General features: G+C 29.9%; 2 protein-coding genes across 6 annotated transcripts; one reads left to right on the top strand and one right to left on the bottom strand.

Annotated features, from left to right (window-relative positions):
- The first annotated feature begins 6,041 nt into the window (after window positions 1-6,041).
- Window positions 6,042-16,053, top strand: LOC126776275 (uncharacterized). 5 transcript variants are annotated; one of them, XM_050498613.1, is made up of 6 exons: window positions 6,522-6,583; window positions 7,881-8,002; window positions 8,337-8,428; window positions 9,632-10,019; window positions 11,941-12,069; window positions 12,374-16,053. In XM_050498613.1, the coding sequence occupies exons 4-6, from the start codon at window positions 9,888-9,890 to the stop codon at window positions 14,783-14,785; spliced, it is 2,673 nt and encodes an 890-aa protein (XP_050354570.1). In that variant the 5' UTR covers window positions 6,522-6,583; window positions 7,881-8,002; window positions 8,337-8,428; window positions 9,632-9,887; the 3' UTR covers window positions 14,786-16,053. The 5 variants fall into 5 exon arrangements, with proteins under 5 accessions (XP_050354586.1, XP_050354570.1, XP_050354607.1 ...); XM_050498629.1 differs by lacking the exons at window positions 7,881-8,002; window positions 8,337-8,428; window positions 9,632-10,019 and adding an exon at window positions 6,042-6,184 and having other exon boundaries at window positions 6,449-6,583; XM_050498650.1 differs by lacking the exons at window positions 8,337-8,428; window positions 9,632-10,019.
- A 529-nt stretch (window positions 16,054-16,582) lies between these two features.
- Window positions 16,583-19,638, bottom strand: LOC126775621 (mitochondrial chaperone BCS1). Its single transcript, XM_050497675.1, has 7 exons — window positions 19,221-19,638; window positions 18,913-19,052; window positions 18,597-18,809; window positions 18,093-18,231; window positions 17,736-17,930; window positions 17,468-17,605; window positions 16,583-16,813 (listed from the first exon to the last, which is right to left on the bottom strand). Exons 1-7 carry the CDS (start codon window positions 19,541-19,543, stop codon window positions 16,693-16,695), a joined length of 1,269 nt encoding a protein of 422 aa, XP_050353632.1. The 5' UTR covers window positions 19,544-19,638; the 3' UTR covers window positions 16,583-16,692.
- Window positions 19,639-19,736: the final 98 nt, after the last annotated feature.

Genomic DNA, 19,736 nt, shown 5'->3' with positions numbered 1-19,736 from the left:
TGAAATATGACTGAATATTCATAAAATTGATTAACTTCTTTAACAATGACATTGGTCTATTAAAAATAAAGGTATTTATTATAAACAAATTTAAAAATACCACATTATTGTAAAGACAGTTCGACTAAAATATAACTATTAATTAACATTTAGAAACGTAGAAGTAGAATGAACCGTGGTTCAAAATTTTTGAAAATTATTTTGTCTAAAAAGTCCAAATATGCTAATTTTAGCTGTGATAAAGCATAAAGAAATAACTAATATTCACAACAAACCCAACCTTTCGTATTAATCATATTAGTGCGATTATAATTATTCTAAGATAAATACTAAATTATTATTCTTCTTCTTCGTCGTGTCACTCTTGTCAGAGCGGTCGTGGTCGCCTATACTAAATTATTATAATGCCTCCTTATATAATGTATTAGGTGTAGTATTTCTGTTTACCAGGACAATACTTACCAGGACTTACATGTGAACATGCTACATTTAGTTGCCCATGAGTAAAGCAGCAGCAAGTAATAAAAAAAATTATAACCCTTCTTATCTAATTAAAACTAAACTATTTAACGCAAACATTTATAGAAGGTGGATTACCAGGGTGGCGGCGAAAATGACGATACGTTATATAAGAAAACACTTGTAATGCTCGTTACAACGGTTACAATACCAATGCCCGATATATTTAAACTGGCGGTATTTACACAAAAACATCTTGACCTAATTTAATACTAAATTTACAAACTTAAAAGATAATATTAAACATTGTTTATCTTAATTATTCTAATGATTATTTACGGACAAATATTATTTAATAATACAGGATTATGTAACATTAAATATTAAAGATTAATATATTACACCGGAAGTTGATAAGCAGCAGATAACCTAGCCAGATCAGTAAAATAAGATTCTAGTAGATTAATCCTTACATTATACATAATAAAACAAAATTATTATAGCATTGATTAATCGACATAATTTGAGAAAATATAAATAAACAATAAGCACTATTTATTAATTGCGCCGGAAGCTGACAAGCAGAAGGCGCCATTAATAAATAGTATAATATATAATAAAATGTTCCAAGTAAAAACAAATATGAATCAACTATTTATTTGATTATGAAATTACTAATTAAATTGTTAAACAGAAGTTTTAATCTATACTTATAAATAATCATCAAGATGTACCCGAACTAGCCGTATATGTAGGACCGGAAGTATTAATTGATAACACATTATTAAACTTGGGAATAGGTAACATTAAAAGTAAAAAGTAATCTATTATAAGGTTGGTATCCCGGCAGGGTCGCCATATGAGGTTGGTATAGGGCGACAAATGAATACAACGAAATCCAAGTAATAACTGTCGTTTATTAATAGAGACGGCATTTATATACTACCTTACACTATACTTTACTGTTTTAATATTATAAATCTAAAGAGTTTGTTTGGTTGAACGCGCTAATCTTAAGAACTGCTGATGCAAACTGAAAAATTGTTTTAGTGTTGGATAGCCTATTTATTGAGAAAGGCTATAAGCTATATAGCAGCGTGTTACAACTAATAGGAGCGAAGCATCAAAGAAAAATGTTGCAAGAACGATGAAAGTTTATTGCTTTTTTGAGAGCTTCTGTTGCGTGCACTGCATAAATGGTTAAAGTTACACAAAAATCAATTATAAAGGAATTGTTCCTTTTAAAAAGTCCGTGATATCATCTTTTAAGGACTCTCACTATAACGGTTGACTCGCTATAGCCATTTTATGGTAATAAAATTAAGACATCAAGATAAGATCATACACAATTTTTAGTACTTTTTATAGCTTTGACATATTCCTTACAGGTAGTTAAGTAGGTTGTTTGAAAAAACTGATACTTAAGTATTTGTATTCGGTTTGTAAATAATTTGGTACGTTAAAATTTATAGGTTAGGTAGGTATTTCATTTCGTCACCGCATAGATTTTCTTTTCATTATTTTGTTAAATTTATACTTAAAAGGTTTTTATAGTGGTTACTTGAAATAACTACTTATTATTTAAATACAGATTTACTTTTCACTTTTAAAAGGTTACAATTTCCTGTGAAGATATATAGACATTCAAGTATGTCGGAATAGATTTAAGAGAATGCTATTTTTCTCATGGCCAATAGGCATGATGACTGATTTTGAAATAACTTTCTATAATGTAGGTACACGTCTACTATTACTGAAAATATTATAATTTCAGTAATAAACTAACTATTTACGCAAATAATTGCATATTCATTTACCTATTTTGAATTTCGCTCGAAAACACTCGCAGGTGTCATGGCGCCTGCACGTGACGTCACGCCTCAATAAACGTTGTATTATGTCTATACTCAACGAAGAAAGGAAGAAAATATTGCGTATTTCCTAAGGTTAAAAATGAATTCCAAAGTTTACAAGTAATGTGCGGTCCTTTGTGTAAAAATACATTCGAATGCCAACCAGATCGAAGAACAATCTACAGAAGCAGAACGACCATATATAAGTAAGCAACGAAAAAAGATGGTTCTGGAAGAATGTGAAAAGCAATTAAAAGAAAGTATGGTTACAGAACATTTTGAAGAAATTGCAAATTAAAGCAGAGATTCATAAAGATTTATTATATATTTATGATATATTTAGATTTATGGAAGAATATGTAAATTCACAAATTCAGTACAAGTGGAGCTAAATGAAATATTGTCTTAAAAGTTCTTACTGGTAAAAATATTAGGGCTCTTCATATGCGAGTAATACTATATAGCTAACAGAAAAAAACTTAAGATAACACTAAAAATAAATAAAAATGTACTTACAAGGATGTTTTCACATTTCGAAATTCAGATGAGCAAAAGTCTTTATTTGATGAAAGAAACTCACCTAACATCAACAAATCCTGGGCAAATTAGAGGAATTTGCCTGGGATGTTTTATTTTCTTCACAAAAACGCGAATAATCAACGACTCAACTAATTAAATGATGCAAAATAATTTTGAAACGCGTAAACACAACAACTGTTCAAGAGAAACGGTTATAGATACAGAGGTGTGACGTCATTAGCTCTGATTGATGTTTCAAATAAAATGGCCGATTGCAGAATTTTATACTTTTATTTTATTAAAAATCTTATTAATCTCAATGTGTATATAAAAATGTAATATTTTTTAGAATCCTTTTAAAATAGTTTCTTCTCTAAAATCATTTATTTTTTAATTCTTTAATACTGTCATCATGCCTATTGTATGTTGCCCCCTCTAGATCCGGATGCGCCGAAAACCAATAAATACTAATACCCCACGAAAATAAAACTGAAAATGTTGTGTATACTGAAATTCTATAAGACTACACTTAGTGATTTCTTTAAGTTATACGCGGGTGAAACCGAACTGACAAAATTACAGCCGAGTCAATAATTGCAACCTAAAGCCACAACGTATTTAATATTATCAATGTATTATTTAAATTAATTTAAAAAACTGAAAACAATGAGACGAAAAGACAGAACGCTATTAAATATATTAAAAGGTTCAAAAGCACGTTCGGTATATCTGTTAGACTGATAAGAGCAGTAAATCCAAAACTTTGCAGTTGAAGGTTGATTGGAAGTATTTTTAAAGGTGATAAAATATTTCCTTTTTTATAATATGAATTTATATTTATACTTTTCTATTTTTACTTAAATATTATTTTGAGATTTATTTTCTGCAGAAGTGCTTTAAATCCCCCTTTTAAATAAACCATTTTCAGAAAATACTTGTAGCAAACGGTCGAACACTGTCCCAAAGTGAACTTGAGGCTTTACATTTTTCTTCAATAACTACGTTGTAAGTTTCTAGGAATCATCTGATTGGTCAAAATTAAAAGGCACTAAGAAGATTCCTCTCAAATGCGTACAAATGTCGCTACATTATTGGTTATTTGACATCACTGCCTGATAATTTTGAATATGGTCAATAGATGGTGGTATTAACGTCTGTCAGTCGTCTACTCAACGCAAGATGGCGCTACTGAAGCTTTATATGTCGCATCATTCTATATTGTCATGCCACGCCCGGCGACGTTGTCAAGGCCACTTGGGTCAGCAGCAACATTCCAAATCGATAAAAAAAAACTTGTCATGACATTAAAGGTTTCACAAAAAGGAGAATACATGTCCTATTCTCTTTTTTAAATATTTTCTTAATCTTTATTTGTTTATTCATTTATTTTTAAAATATATAAAATTAAAAAAAAAAACAAAATATGTATTACAAATTAATTGAAAAAACACGGCGTCTAAAAAATTATTATTTGGCATTGTACCCAAGACGCTGGTACTAATGCCTCCTTGCACCGCTAGACTCAGCTTTTTGGCTAAATAAGCGCCAGCACTTGGGGCACCAGAAGTGTGGATCAGTTTCTTAGAGAGATCTTCTATCATTTTTTTTTGTATTAGACGACCATGGTCCTAATGTTTCAAAACCCAGCCCTGCAAATTCATATTCTTTGGATAAAAGTAAATATTAGCGGCGCTTGAGTATTTGCTTTTCTTAATCTTGTGTTTTAGGATTAGCCATAGGAATGATTTTCAACCAACTCTAATCTAGAAATCATTATCACCTTCTTGGAAAATGGAAATTATCACGTTATATTTTCACAGACTATTGAATATAAATAGAAAATATATTAATAGTTTGTTGAGTAAGAAAACGTAACAAAAAACAAAAAAATATAATTAAAAGAAATGAAATCATGTTGGTACTGCAACTACAAAGCATCATTTTCAAACTCTTTCTTCAATTGACTAACAAGTACATCACACAGGTCATGTTGGTTCTAACTATCCTTCTTAAATTTTTAGTGATTGGAAAAGTACTTGTATAATAATAATAAGATTAAACTACTAAGTGGACACCTTCAATGCTCACACTTTAAGAAATATAAATTATTAACTATTGTCAATACGCCAATAGCTTTAAATGTTCAGTAGCATATCTCTCTATAAAATGAAATAGATTTTTAACTCTTTATTAATATTGCTACTGAAAAAATTGTTGGGATGCCAAGATACTATTATACAATGGCAAGTTTGGCGTCGCATATGTTTCTGCACCATCCTAACATAGCATAATGCATAATACAATTTTAATCACTAATAAATATGCAGCATATCGTAATGCTTAAAAACTATAAATTCATTTGGGCATCTTGATAATAATAACTCAACATGATCTTTGAAGTTGAATTGCTTATAAAGATCAATTCCAAATTGTTCAATTACATCAGTAGAGGCTTTTTCTGTTATTATGGGAACAATAATTAAGCTTATTAGTACTACCATAGATGTTGGTTGTGAGGTTAAACAAATTAAGAACGAGGTTACAAACATTCACTGCTATGCAGACGACAGCACCGTAGACGCTTTATGCACCAGCGGGGCTAATATTTCCCAGGAATCGAGTCTTTATTAACCGAATTTATTTATTTATTAATAAAAAAAGTTTTGGATTGCGGCTGACAAAGCCAATAAGACCCAAGTTTTCGCGTTGACTCTTAAAAAGTCAACTTTTGTAATATTAAGAATACTACCCTCGCTGTCTAAACAAGATTTTGCTAGAAAGCTCGAAAGAATTATCTTTAATCGAAAGTTTCTCAAACCGTTTTTCAAATTTAACTGACAAAACTATTGTTAAAACTTATCAAAAACTAGAATTAGTAGATATATGCTGGATGTCACTTTATCTGAAAACTAATTTGGGCAATGCATTAGCGTCCCAACTTTTATTTGGGATGCTAACTTCAGACACGTACGTACTTTTTTGGGGTACTGTCTGTAAGTAGCTTTATGGAGGTACTAACTTATATTGAAATAAAGACTTATTTAACAATATAAATAAAAATGACATATGATAAATGATACGATACATGGAAGTTTTGCTACTCCCCAATAGATGGCATCTTTGCGTATTTATATTGTACTGACAGATCAAAGACATAAGTTATTAAGAGAAAATACAATTTAACAATGCAATGTTTTGTAAATTATTTTATTTTCATTTAAAAGTGTCGGAAGTTATTGTGGTATATTACTTATAAAAACATTTAATTTTTGATTCCCTACCACGGCGTAAATTTAATAAAGAATATATAAATAACATATTTGTAGTATTTTGAATTTGGAAAAGTAAAACTGGTAATTATAATTTTCTAACCTTACAATAATTTCAAAATGTGTAGTCTTTAATTTGATATTGTTTTAATTATAAATGAACATTATGTGTTTACTGCAAAATATGTTAATAAAAATATATTTTATTTATTGTTATAATTTTAAATAAACCTACGAAAATGACCTTCTCATTATGGGCGTTGACAGTTTTTTTAATAATAGGAACTTTAAAAAGCTTAAATTACTTTCACAAATAATCGCTGTGTTTCATTGTTTAATTTGTTACAGATGTGAATTAAAATGAGTATGATAGAAGTAGATCCAAAGCTATTTATCACCTGTCGCCTTTGTCTAGTTGAAATGGGGCAGTACCAAATAGTGCCCCAGGTACAGATTCAGATCAAATACTGCTTTGACATTGAAGTAAGTGTATAATTTTTTATTAAACAAAATTAACTATTCACTTTCATTTCAACTAATTATGAAGTATCTTTATGATTGAGCATATTATCTTCAAGAATTGATATTATTTTCGAAATTATGATGTATTATGGCTATGCTCATAATATTTAACAGTTACCCCAGTTAACTAGATGAGAAAATAGTTTAAAGAGATATAAATAAGTTCCATTAAACTTATTTTAATCTCATTGGCACTCATTTTAATGACATATCATGTTATGCCATTAAAATTTATGCAAGTATTTAAAGCAAATAACAAATATGTTGCATATACTAAATATATATAAAGTGTTGTGGTTAAAGTATATAAATGTTGCATAGTAAAATATAAAATATCAGTTCATTGCGAATTAGACATGCGATTGAAAATTGTGTTATTTTACAAATAAAACGTAACTTAGCAAAACTATTTATTCAATGAAACTATTGACTAAATACTTGCTTTTTTTATCTAAAATGAATTCAAATATTGTATGTATTTATATGTTGTACAACAAATGATAAATATCTGGGTATTTTTTTTTATTACAACATTGATTTGACTCAAATGTTATATTTAATCTATAAATAATTATTATTGTATTAATAATAATGTGATAATAAAAAACATTCTCATTTATATGAAAAATATTTTATTCATAGTAGTAAAGAATTTTCCGACAGATTATTGTATAAAGCCTTTGCAGAGAAGTCTTTAATCATACATTTTAAAAATTATATACTGTATACAATTATAACACAATCTTTAAATTTAATTTAAAAACTATTTCCTTAATTCACGAAGCAAAACTGAAATATTTGTTAACTAGTCAACTTGTATTAAGCTAAACAGCGAATACCCTTTGAAGCAATGTATTAAACAATTTGTAAACCAAGATTATTATTAGATATTTCATCATTTATCATCATCAAATATAAGCTAAGGTCTTTCACTCTTTGGTGCATAGTTATGGAACAGGCCAGGTCCATCACATCAGACCATTTTAGTTTTAGGTTATTGAAGTGAATCTTCTTAGGCGGCAATTTGATAATCGATACGTGGACGAGAATCGTGAGTAAATTTTTAGGAAGTGTCACATTTAGACACATTTAGTTACATGAGAGAGAAAAAAAAAAAAAGAAATAGAGAGAAAGTGAAAGAGCTATATATTCCGATGATATATAAGTGGAGCCAAAGAGAGCAATATGTACACAATGATACAAAGTGGTAGAATAATATAGAGTCGCCCATGCGAGTGTACACTAATGTGTGTTTCAGATGATATATGTGAACAGCTGAAGTACCACCCAAATGTTGGGTTATAAAATATATCATTACATTTTGTGATTATTTACGTTTGTGTCTGTGATTGTTTTATTATATCCGTGAAAAGTTATTATGTAAGTACATATTCTAAAGTATATTTATTTTAATTAACAACTAAGTTTTTACTGCTAGTGGAGACACTAAACTGGTTCTGAATTATCTATATTATCTATCTTTATTATATATTTTATAGAGAAATAATAAAATAATTTTTTTTATTAAATGAATAGCAATGATTTTTTTAGGTAAACTTTGTTATATACTTTATTGATAATATAAACTACAAGTTTTTATAATAATTTGTTCAAAGTAATTGATTCCAAGGTTTTACATATTAAGTGCTGAATTGACTCCAGGATGGATCAAAAAATTATAAATAGTTCCTTTACACTACATGTTTAATCACAGATAGCCCATTAGACTACATTTCATGAGTTGTTAAGTGAGAGATGTTATTTTGGAGCGAGAAAACAATATATCTACTCATCGCTTTGATATATGTAAGTAATATATACCAATAAATATTTCCAATAAATTTTATAATAATAATATTCATTGATATCTTTAATTATCTACTTAAAAAAACTATAAAATGACTGACTAACAGGCAACAGCCTATAGCCTAAACCGTTGGGCCTAATGGGATGTAATTTTGGACAGGAATTTATTATGAAATGTTTTGGAATTGGAAATAGGTGTTTAAGCTTCTGCTTATGTAGATAAGACTGTTCTTACAGGGATTTTCAAAATACATTACCTAAGACAGTGAAGTTGCGGATGATAGAACTTGTATAGAAGTTTCTTGTGTCAATTTTAAGCTTCTAGAAGTAAAAGATAGTTGATATAGCGTTTTTTAAACTTCACTGCTTAAGAGGATGAAATTGGGGATGAAATTTTGCATGGAAGTAGATTTTTGAAGGTAGAAAAAGTGTTATCGGTGTTTGGGCTTCTGCTTATGAAAATATCATAGTGGTTACATAGTTTTTGAAAATTTTGCCACCTAAGAGGCTGAATTTGGGGATGAGTTTTTTTTATAAACTACGTAGGTGGATGTGTAAGTGAGCCAACTGATGGTAAATGTTCACCATTGCCCATTGACATTGGCTCTGTATGAAATATAGACCATTCCTTACATCGCCGATGGGCGATCTAAGGAATGATCTTAGGAGCTTGAACCTGCAATAACACTAGGTCACTCATACTTCAAAGAAGGACACAATAATACTAGCTATAGAATAAAGTAAAATTTATGGCCATCAATATATAATAAGTCGGTGGTACCTGCCCAGACGGGCTTGACGGTTCCGCGACCAAAGTTAAACAAGGGTGGGTTGTGTGTTAAGCAGCTAACAAAAAAAAAAAACTGTAATATTTAATATGAATTAAGTTCGGTGGGTTTCTGGATACACGGCTAGTAATTTATATATTAATAGTTCCCGCCTTATGTCCTTTTCCGTGCCCCTGACAACGTGTATGCAAAATTTCACGATTATCTGTTGAGTAGTTAAGACGTGAAGGTGTAACAAACAAACAAGCTTATTTTCGCCTTTATAATATTAGTAAGGATTTATAATTATAATATATATATATATATATATATATATATATCAAATAAATCTTTAAATTATATCAGTCGCTAAATAATATTAAATGAATATAATAAATATATAACAATTATACTTTACAAGCGTTTTTGTACACAGATTTAGTCATGTCAACAAAAGATACCGAACGCTCCCGAAGGAGACGAAAAGTAAATAATATTCCGAAGGTGAAAAAAGTGCCGAAAACAGGAGCAGAGCGCGGTCGTGAATACAGAGCTCGAATAAAAGATCTTAAGGATGCAGGCTTACCGATAACGTTGAGGGGAGCTTTGAACGTTGCTGAAAATCAAGCAGAACGTGCTCGCGAATATAGAAAACGGAAAAAGCCTCGCAGAATGCAATCAATTCACAACTCATGATCGATACAATTCATTCACACTTCGATAATACTCGAGTGTTTGAAGAAATATCTAAAGAACCTATCTATGTAGGAACATCAACTGCAAGCAGACAAAAATCCAGTTCGCGAAAACAACGATATGAAAAGGTTGTTGATTCAACATCCACATCCAGAACTTCTAACAGTGTGGTGTATAATGCCTCTCTCCTTAGGTTGATTCGTCAAAATCCTACGACCTACGACATCATTAATAACGTTACGGCTTTGATAGTTGAGGATATTGTGACAGACGTTCAGGCCGCAGATTATTCGTGTGTGACTCATAGTGTGATATAAAATTTATAGGACCTCCTTTGTATATATAGCGTTGTGGTTTAAGAACGATTCAAAACGTCCTTATGCTGAACATAGAGCGATACGGGCACATTAATAAAAAAAAATGCGGACAGCATCATATACGTGTGTAATATATCTTTTTCCTCTACGTCATATACATCTCTTCTATCATGTAACGAAATGTGACGCATCCGTAAATATTACTGTCAATTATTGTTCACTTATCGATTATGAAATCTCCGTTAAAACAGATTGGTTTTAATAAAAGAAAATATATGCCAAAATATTTTGGTTTTATAGTTCTGCAAATACTTAGATTTATTTTCTGTGAGGCTTACTTCGTGTACCTTTCATGCAGATCCGAAGATGTTATAAGTAAGTAAGATGTAAGGCATGTTGTGCCAAATTCTAAATGGTCAGTTTGGTATTTACGGACATTTATGTTATTAATGTGAAACTATTTGTGATGGCAACGAGTAACTTACGAATATCCAATCGACGATCTGTCACGTCATATAACTTATTATACTTTGCGATGAAAATCTTGCGTTTGCGAGTTCGAGATACTCTCACGGTTGCATTTAAAAACTCTGTTGGTTTGCCATCACTATATAACAATTCGAAGATCAGGAAAATCCGAATGATTGTTTTAATACAGTAGTATTTTTTATTTATTTACTCATTCATTCAACAAACAATAATGTATGTTTTAGTGTTCTTAACTTAGGAATATATTACAATAACGTATTTATTCAATGGGTACAAGCGCCTGAACTAGGCCGAGCCTATGTCTCAGACGCTAGTCTTTTCGGTTGGCGTAATACAAAATGTAGTCCGCCTTAATATTAGAACAATATTCTATTGTTGCCTTATGATAACACAACTTATTTTTATCTACAGACTTATTTACAATTTGTTCGGTTACTATAGTAAATAGGAACTTCTACACTTTTTTTTATTTTTTACCTAAATGATTTATATTTATGGATTTATATTTATGGTATAAATTGACAATTGGGTAAATTGACGATCTTTTTGACTGGCGGACTTTGTCATTAGAATAATAACAGTCTAGTGTCAACACCACAGTATATAATGTATTAGGTCAAATATTGTGATCCGAAACGCATTTCGTTTCTATTCATTTTGTCGTACCCGGCAGCATTGAAAACACTTAAAGTTTTTTTTATCAGTTTAGGTTTAAATATCTTAATATGATTTGCGTATTTCACCGAATAACTTTGTTAGAAAGATCTTTTCATTTGAGAAAAGTACCGAATACCGTAGCCCATACGTAATACCAGATTTGAATTTCCGATAAATTCTCGTAAAATCGATTGCTGTATTTAAAATTTATAAGACATTGCATTTGTCAGAAAAAATGCTTCGAAGGTATTTTTTTAAAGATTGCTGCAAAGAAACAAACTTTTTCTGAATAATTGTCTGTTAAACAAGAACGAAATAAATAAAATTAACCACTATGTTAGGTGTGACATAATTGATGAAATACTGTTAAATGATTCTTTATTCTCTTCAATATTAACAATTTATTTTAGTTTTCGTGTCGATGCATTCAAATATTATATGCATTAGTCATTTATTAACCTATGATTTGAAATTGCTTTAATACAAAAGATTTCGAAAGCAATATTTAGTAATTTCAATACACATAAAATAATATGAGATATTTTTATAAAAGGGCATTTATAACATTATCTAAACAATATTTCAGGTGCAGCCTTTTGACGGTCTCCCACAACTTATTTGTAAGAAATGTGAATCAATATTGAGTCAATATGCTGAAATAAAAAAAAAGTTTCAGGAAAAACAAAGTGGTCTAAGAAAAAACATAAAAGAAAATGTAAGTATTTAAAAGCTATCAAAGTTAAATTAATAATTTTTATAATTTTTTTTATATCGAACTCATTACAATATATTGAATAATCTTTAAGCAAAGAGTGAAAGTGAATTATACTTTATGGAAAGATTGGATTGTTTTGAAAAGTTTAGTTTGTACTTACCTTGAAATTGCTTTTTTGCAATGTGTGGACTAGACTGTGTTTATAATATGTGGACTACACAGTGTTTTATAACGTATAATTGAATATAATTATGGAGATGGACAAACTTTCCTTCCCTTTAATTAATTATTTATTTGTTTTCAGAATAAACCTATGGTACCCAGTACAAACCAACAACAGGATACTGTTAGTTCCACACAGCAAGTTGATAGTGAATGTAATACTCAAATCAGTAAAACAATACAAAAAGATAATAAGATTTTTGTATCCACTTGTAGAAATTCATCTTTAGACAGAGAACCTGCTAAAGATAATAGGAAACTGCTTGGTGTAAACAAAAATGTAGCGAAAAGATCTAATTCAGTTTGGAAGAACGATTATGAAAAGAACTTTGTTTGTAGATTTTGCGCCAAATCCTTAAAAAACAAAAAGAGTATTGTACATCATCTAAAGCAGTGTCATTTATTAAGAAACTACTCAAATGTCATTCGAAGGTGTGTTATTACAATGAATAAAATTGATTCAATTCCGAATTTAACTTTTTCAAATGAAAACGTTGTTCACGGCACAGATAAGATTATAAACTCCCAACTCAAAAACTATTATATTCTCTACACAAAAAAAATAAATGTGGTAAAAAGTATATCATCGGATTCATCCGATGAGGACTTTTCCATACCTCGTAAAAAGCGTAAAAGACTTCGACTGTTTTCAAGAAGTTCAAATGAAACACTAGTCATTGAAAATAATAACACTTCTCCGAGTTTTGTCAAGTCAGATAGAAAAGACGAAAAACAAAAAGACACCAACAGTAATGAAAAAGAATTAACAGACGTAAGTGATATTGAACTTATTAATATTGATGATTCAGATAGCGCATCAACAGCAAGTAGAACTACGCTGAATAAAGCAGAACCTATCCAAGATGAAACACCTCAAGAATCTACTATTGAAAACGATAAAGTTATACAGAATATAGTAAATATGTGTTACAACAAATATTTAAAGAGGTTAAATACGAGTGGCAAGAATTCGAAGGACACAGAGAATGATGAATCTTTCTTACAGCGCAAACTTTTAAGTATGGGAAGAAAAGTAATTCATAAAAAAGGGCTTATTTCAACTGGACTAATAAGATACATGGAGCATAAAGATCTGAATGTTGATTGGATACCAAAATGTACAGCAAATGTTACTATAAAGACAACATTGAAAGATAATAGTAATAACGAAAGCAACGAACTTAATTGGAAATGTATCAAAGATGTTGATAATACTTACACGGATAAAGATTTTGTCGATATTTTTGAGACAATGGATAAGGTTCGAAATGTAGAACAAAGTTCACAAATAAAAGATGTTAGAGAAATTGAAAACAATGTAACACTTGATTTAAAGGATGGTGTACATTTAAGTAAACAATCAAATTATGATGATAGTGCCAAAGTAACTAACAGTTCTCTAGCTTTAGTTGTGCCATACGACAAAAACATATATGAGAGAAAAGTAGAAAATTCGGTCTTATTCATACGCACTACTCCAGAAACCGAAAAACAGACGATATTGAAAAAGCTCTTAAACGAAAATCCTGTTGCTAATCCCAAAAAACTACCAAAGAAGGCAACTCCAGTGGAATTGTTCACATTGCTCACAAACTCAAGTTCTACCTCAAAAACGGACACTTCATCAAACAGTGAAATTTCGAACAATATGAGTGGAGGACACATGCCAATTATAACTTCTACGATGTCACTAGCTACTTTAAATGAAGACGAAAAAAATAAAGAAAGTGTTAACAAACCAGAGTCAGAAACTAATAAATCGTATTTAGCGTTACCTCGTATAAAAGTTAAGTCTGTAGCTGACCTGATGCCAGAAAATACTGTTCCAAAAAGTTTTATAGGTCCGTCGAATTCTTGGACTTCGTGTCTTTATAACGACGATCAAAACGGACGTGTTCAGAATAAAAATACTCGTATGGCGTATAATGTAACAAATAATGAAGCAAGTTATATGAATATAAACTCTCAGTGTCCTAATACAAACAGTTATTCACAATACGATTTAAATAAAAGTACTGATAAAGGCACATTAGTTCCAAATTCGAATGAATCACCAGGAAATAAAGAGCAATATGTCATAATGCATACGGTTGAATTACCTCACACAAAAACAAAATCGCCATTCCGATATCTTCAACAATTATTACAAATCCATAACATTGTCTTATTAAGTAACGCTGATATCGTTTCAAGTAATATGTCATGTCTCATTAAATTTAAATTGGTATTCCATCAAGAATCTAGTGTTGCTGTTACATTGTGTTTATCATTTTATTGCAAACAGAATACATTCTGCATTAGGGTAATGGATATTAATTCAAAACTTATAGACATTGTTAAACTATCCGCATATTGGCAATGGGAAATTCTTAAGGAATTTAAAGGTAATGTTGTGCCTAGACTTTATGAAAACGCTAGTAAGATTAGCCAAGATATATTGCAACAAACTTATCATTTTGTAAGATTTCTCAATTCTATTGAGTTTTCAAAATAATTACTTACATTGTCAGACTCGGGACATTTTTATAGATTTTCATACTAAGTCATGGTGTTCAATACAGATATTGTATGTCGAGCTTACAAAAAAGGAGGATTGGAGATGTTTTATATCTTTTGTTATAAAATGTAAATAAATATCATAAAATGCTATGCAAAATTTTATAACCATTATAGTTTATCGTTGGACTCGTTATTAAAGTGGTAGGGAATATTGATTATTTCCAAAGTAGTTGACAATTATATGCCAAGATAATTGTTGTAAATAAATACTGCTGTTTTTACTTAAACATTACTGGTTTGATATTAGATTTAAAAAGTTAACTTTGTAATTATTATAATTTATTATTATTGGGATTATTTATTTTAACTATTCCTAGTAAAAGACTGTCTACTAGAATATTAATAATGATTAAAGTTAAATACTTACAAGTTTGCGTAATACCAATATCGTAAAGATTAAATGGAATTTGTTTTTAGTGTTAAGCGCCCAAACGTCGGCTTATAATAGGCAAAACTGAAAAGACTTATTAAAATTTAGTAAGCTATAGTATTTAAATATATTTTGTTTGGTAAACCATACCTCAGCTCGTATACCCTATTTCAATGGAAGGAGTAAATATAAAGAAACCGTAGATTTCCATATCAATGCAATTTCAGTATAGTTATACTGCTATACTATGCATTACAAACAGTTTTTGATCGATATATTTATAATACAACGCTATATCACTTAACAATTTATATTCACTTTAATTTACTTCCATTATTCCGATGACAACTTCGTTGACATTCGAGACGCCATGTTTTGACGTATCCATAATAAATACGAAAAGATTAATAATGGATTAATCAAGATCTCATCAATTTATGTCTAAAGTTTTATATTTGTAAAGACATCTGTCGTTGGAATAGATTCTAGATCAAAAGTTTGATCAACGTATTCGTGAGAAAATAGTTGCTACAATTGTCATGATGACTTTTACAGAAACCGTTTTCCTATTCGGCTTTCCTTATTTCGAGTTAGAGAAAATAATTAAATGAAAATAATCATTATTATATTTAACTAAAAAAAAGTACTGTTATCTTTTTAAATAAAATAATTACATATTATTTAGCAAATAAAAAGTCCGATTCGTTTGGAGTCATATATGTTAATGCTTAAAGTATAGAGATTTCTGTACAAAAGTAAATAGAATTCCCTTGTATATATGAGCGATAATATTATATTTTTATAATAGGTTTAAAAAAACTGATTGAATGAAACTGCTGTCTTGTCTTTAAGACTAAATCTTATTTTTAGTATAATTAAGTAGTAAGTAATAAATTAAGTTTTACATATTACTTTAACTTTGTTTTATGATTAATTTTACTTTAGTGCTATTATGTTTTTAGCTGTATTTTATATTGCATTTCATTTTGTATCATATTGTTTAAGGCGGGTGATATGCGAGTAAGAGTTTTAATAAGTATGATATTTAATAAAAACTTTTAAAAACAATTTCTTTAACTTTTTGTCCCACCTAAAAAACGCCAAGAAAATAATGTAACGTACGATACAATACGTACCTCTCGTGAATCTCAACCGGAGTGTTGAATATCCTAGTATTTTGAACGAAGTGTATATATACACAACAAATGCATATACACATTAGTATAGATTTGTGTTATAGATTATTTTTTTATTAATACTTCATTCGACGTCAATGTTTCCTGCGAAGCTGTCCGCATCGTATCTATTTTTTTCCCGGAAATCATTGCGATCGGTTCAGCGGTTTAATAATGATCTCGTAAAAGACAGACGGATTTACTTTAGCATTTATAATTTTAACATAGATTTACAATATAAATAAAAATATTAATAATTTTATTCATTCTAATGACTAGTTCTTATATAGCATAGTATTATCCAAGTCTCCATATTACGTCTACATTTGAAAGCACCTCATCTGGTGTTGAGTGTTTGTGAAACATAAAGTAACCTTGAATTTGTGCCGGACTAACATTCTTTTGTTTTTCCATTACTCTGAAATTAGAAGTTATAATATGTAAGTTTATATATAGTAGATACCTATTATAGACCGCGTATTATGTACAAATGTAAGTTTATCAATAATATTCCAATTAAAATTAAAATTGGACCGATGACCTGAAGATGTCGGGACTCGACCGAATTCAGAAAATAGGTTATTTTTTATAAAATAGGCAGGCGGACAAGCATATGGACCACTTGATGGTGAGTGTTCATCAACGCCCATAGATATTCATATTGTAAGAAATATTGACCATTACTTACATCGCCAAAGCGTCACTGACCTTGCGAGCTAAGATGTTATGTCCCTTGTGCCTGTATTTACACTGGCTCACTCAGCCTTCAAACCGGAACACAACAATACCAAGTACTGCTATTTTGCGGTAGAATATCTGATGAGTGGGTTGTACCTACCCCGACGGGCTTGCAATTGGATAAGGTTTTTGGTTAGCAGCGGATTGCGATTGATTAATTGATTGAATTGGATAATAATAATAATATCAAATAGTCCCTGAATAGATATGTCCAATATCTGGTTCTAAAGTTATTTGAAAACGCTAACTAAAGAACAAATCGAAACGAAAACGAAAATAATTATTAAACGAAATAGGAATGTTGTTAATATAAAAGTATTTAAAAAGTGTGTACTTTGCGGCAAAAGTTCTTGCATGTTCAGCAGCATCTTTGTAGAACCTTAAGAACATTAGTTCTACTTGTTCATGATCACAATAACCAACAAATTCCTTCATATCCACACGTCCGGGTCGGATTAAGGCTGGATCAAGTCTGAAAATTTTAAACCAAACTTTTCAACAATGCTATATAAATATAAAAGAAATATTCTAAAACTAACTAAGTCTTGCTTAAATCCTTTTAAAATTAAACAAAAAATTAAAAAAAATGGCAATACAAAAACCTTTCTAAATAGTTTGTTGTCATGAATACTATCCTTGCTTCAGTGGATGCTACACCATCTAAACAGTTTAATAGTCCACTAAATGTAACACGATTGAGACCCTCATATGCAGCTTTTTGTGTTGGTGTATCCTCTCGAGAGATAAATGCCGCGTCAATGTCTTCGAGCAATATAATAGACTGTTGAGGGGCAACACTGCAATGATTTACAGGTACAATTATAATATTTTTTACGACAGATTTTTTGTAAATAAAAAAAATATATAAATATAAAAAAATTATAATGTAAGTGTTTATATTATTCTAGGATGTGGTTGATATTATGAGATTATTCTTACAAATATTTTATATATTTTACCTGAGAAGATGATTAAGCCTATCATCAGTTAGACCTCTTTCAGATAAATTGAGGACACAAATATTATATTCAAGTTGTCCAGCTAATGCCATTATAAAAGAGGATTTACCACAACCTGGTGGCCCATATAGCAAATAGCCTAAAAAAGAAAGACAGTATACATTTTTAGGATGTTCCAATGGTATTATTAATAATTATGAATATTTGTTTTTATATAGAATAGAATATGCTTTATTGTATACCAAAAGAGTTACAGAACCATTTTAAGCACAAATACAAAAAAAAACGAAAACTATTTTGTACAAAAGGCGGTCTTATCGCTAAAAGAGCGATCTCTTCCAGACACCTTTGGGTGAAGGACATGAAATAAATAAATAAAGTGGTAAGGAGGTGTACTAATCACATAATTATTTAATTATGAATATATAATTAACTATTATATAATCATTAATTATCACTATTATTAAACTCAATAATTTGTTTATGTTTATATATATATATTACCTCTTCTGTAAGGAATTCCTCTTTCTGTATACCAATTTGGATTGTCAATAAAGTCTAAGCAGTCCTTAAGGATACGGTCAGTAAGACCAGCTTTGAGCACTACACTTTTTAAAGGTCGTCTTCGACGAGGGTGGCCAAATGGTCTCCAATCTGAACCCATAGCCGTGTACATTATTGTCATGCCTTCATGCTGTTTAAGAGCCATAGTTCTTGCTAGAATTAAATATTTGGCAAGTAAATACAAAATAAATATGTTTGTGCTTTATTTCAAGAAAGTGTATTATTTAATATTAAAATGTATATTTTCAGTACATACCTTCTTCGAGTATATTGTAGTAAAGCTGCTTGTTTCTGCCAAAAGAAGTTAGGGTAACAGTTTCCCAGGGAATGCCCAAATGTAGGTCCAAAGTTTGTTGTTCTCTTGTTCGGTCAACCTTTATCCATGAGTTACCATATCTGTGTGTAAGTTCAAAAAACAGAAAGTTAAAAATGTGTGCATGAGTTATTCATATGAGTGTGGTTATTTATTTTGTTAAAATTTAGAGCTGGATAAAATGTACAAAAATAAATATAATCTGCATCAATTTCGTAAATGGTTATCTTCGTGTATGTATTATATATTACCTAAAGAAATGCTGTCCTACACTCGGTATAAAATCATATTTTGTTTTTATCTGTCCAGTATCTTTTTGAAGAAATGATGTTTCCACACTAAGGTGCTGTGTGTGCCTTGCTCCTTTTTGAGTTATCCACTGTAATAACCATTGGTAAGACTTATCACGACAAGGTACTTCTAGCGTTATCATGCAGTGCCTGCGGAATAATAACATAGAAGTTTGGAAGCCTTTGCGTAAGATTGCTGCTCCAGCTCCAACACCAAATAAGCCGAAACCAGCACCAAAATAAGGATTAGCTGACAAAGATGTAACATATTCAACTAGTGTCATACTGTTGTTGATTATTTTATTTAGAAATGTACAGAATTTTATTGAATGAAAACTCTCAACCAACTATTACAACGAGTTACGACACATTTATTTGACATAGTCAAATTGTCATCTGTCGAGAACTTCAAAACAGTGCCAGCTGTTTTTGACATTAACTTATATAATCTCGATTACCATGTAAAAAATTGCAACT

Source organism: Nymphalis io, chromosome 2 (genome assembly GCF_905147045.1).
Source record: "Nymphalis io chromosome 2, ilAglIoxx1.1, whole genome shotgun sequence".
Lineage (NCBI taxonomy): Eukaryota > Metazoa > Arthropoda > Insecta > Lepidoptera > Nymphalidae > Nymphalis > Nymphalis io.
Note: the sequence above shows the minus strand (reverse complement) of the source record. Positions and strands in the feature narration are given on the sequence as shown.

What these genes read in the sequence shown, in the direction of transcription:
- LOC126776275 (XM_050498613.1), top strand. Translation starts at nt 9,888, where the DNA reads ATGATCGATACAATTCATTCACACTTCGATAATACTCGAGTGTTTGAA. An exon ending in GAAAACAACGATATGAAAAG is followed by an intron (nt 10,020 to 11,940) that starts GTTGTTGATTCA and finishes ACAATATTTCAG; the next exon opens with GTGCAGCCTTTTGACGGTCT. An exon ending in GAAAAAACATAAAAGAAAAT is followed by an intron (nt 12,070 to 12,373) that starts GTAAGTATTTAA and finishes ATTTGTTTTCAG; the next exon opens with AATAAACCTATGGTACCCAG.
- LOC126775621 (XM_050497675.1), bottom strand. Translation starts at nt 19,543, where the DNA reads ATGACACTAGTTGAATATGTTACATCTTTGTCAGCTAATCCTTATTTT. An exon ending in GTAGGACAGCATTTCTTTAG is followed by an intron (nt 19,053 to 19,220) that starts GTAATATATAAT and finishes ACTTACACACAG; the next exon opens with ATATGGTAACTCATGGATAA. An exon ending in AGGAATTCCTTACAGAAGAG is followed by an intron (nt 18,232 to 18,596) that starts GTAATATATATA and finishes TTTCTTTTTTAG; the next exon opens with GCTATTTGCTATATGGGCCA.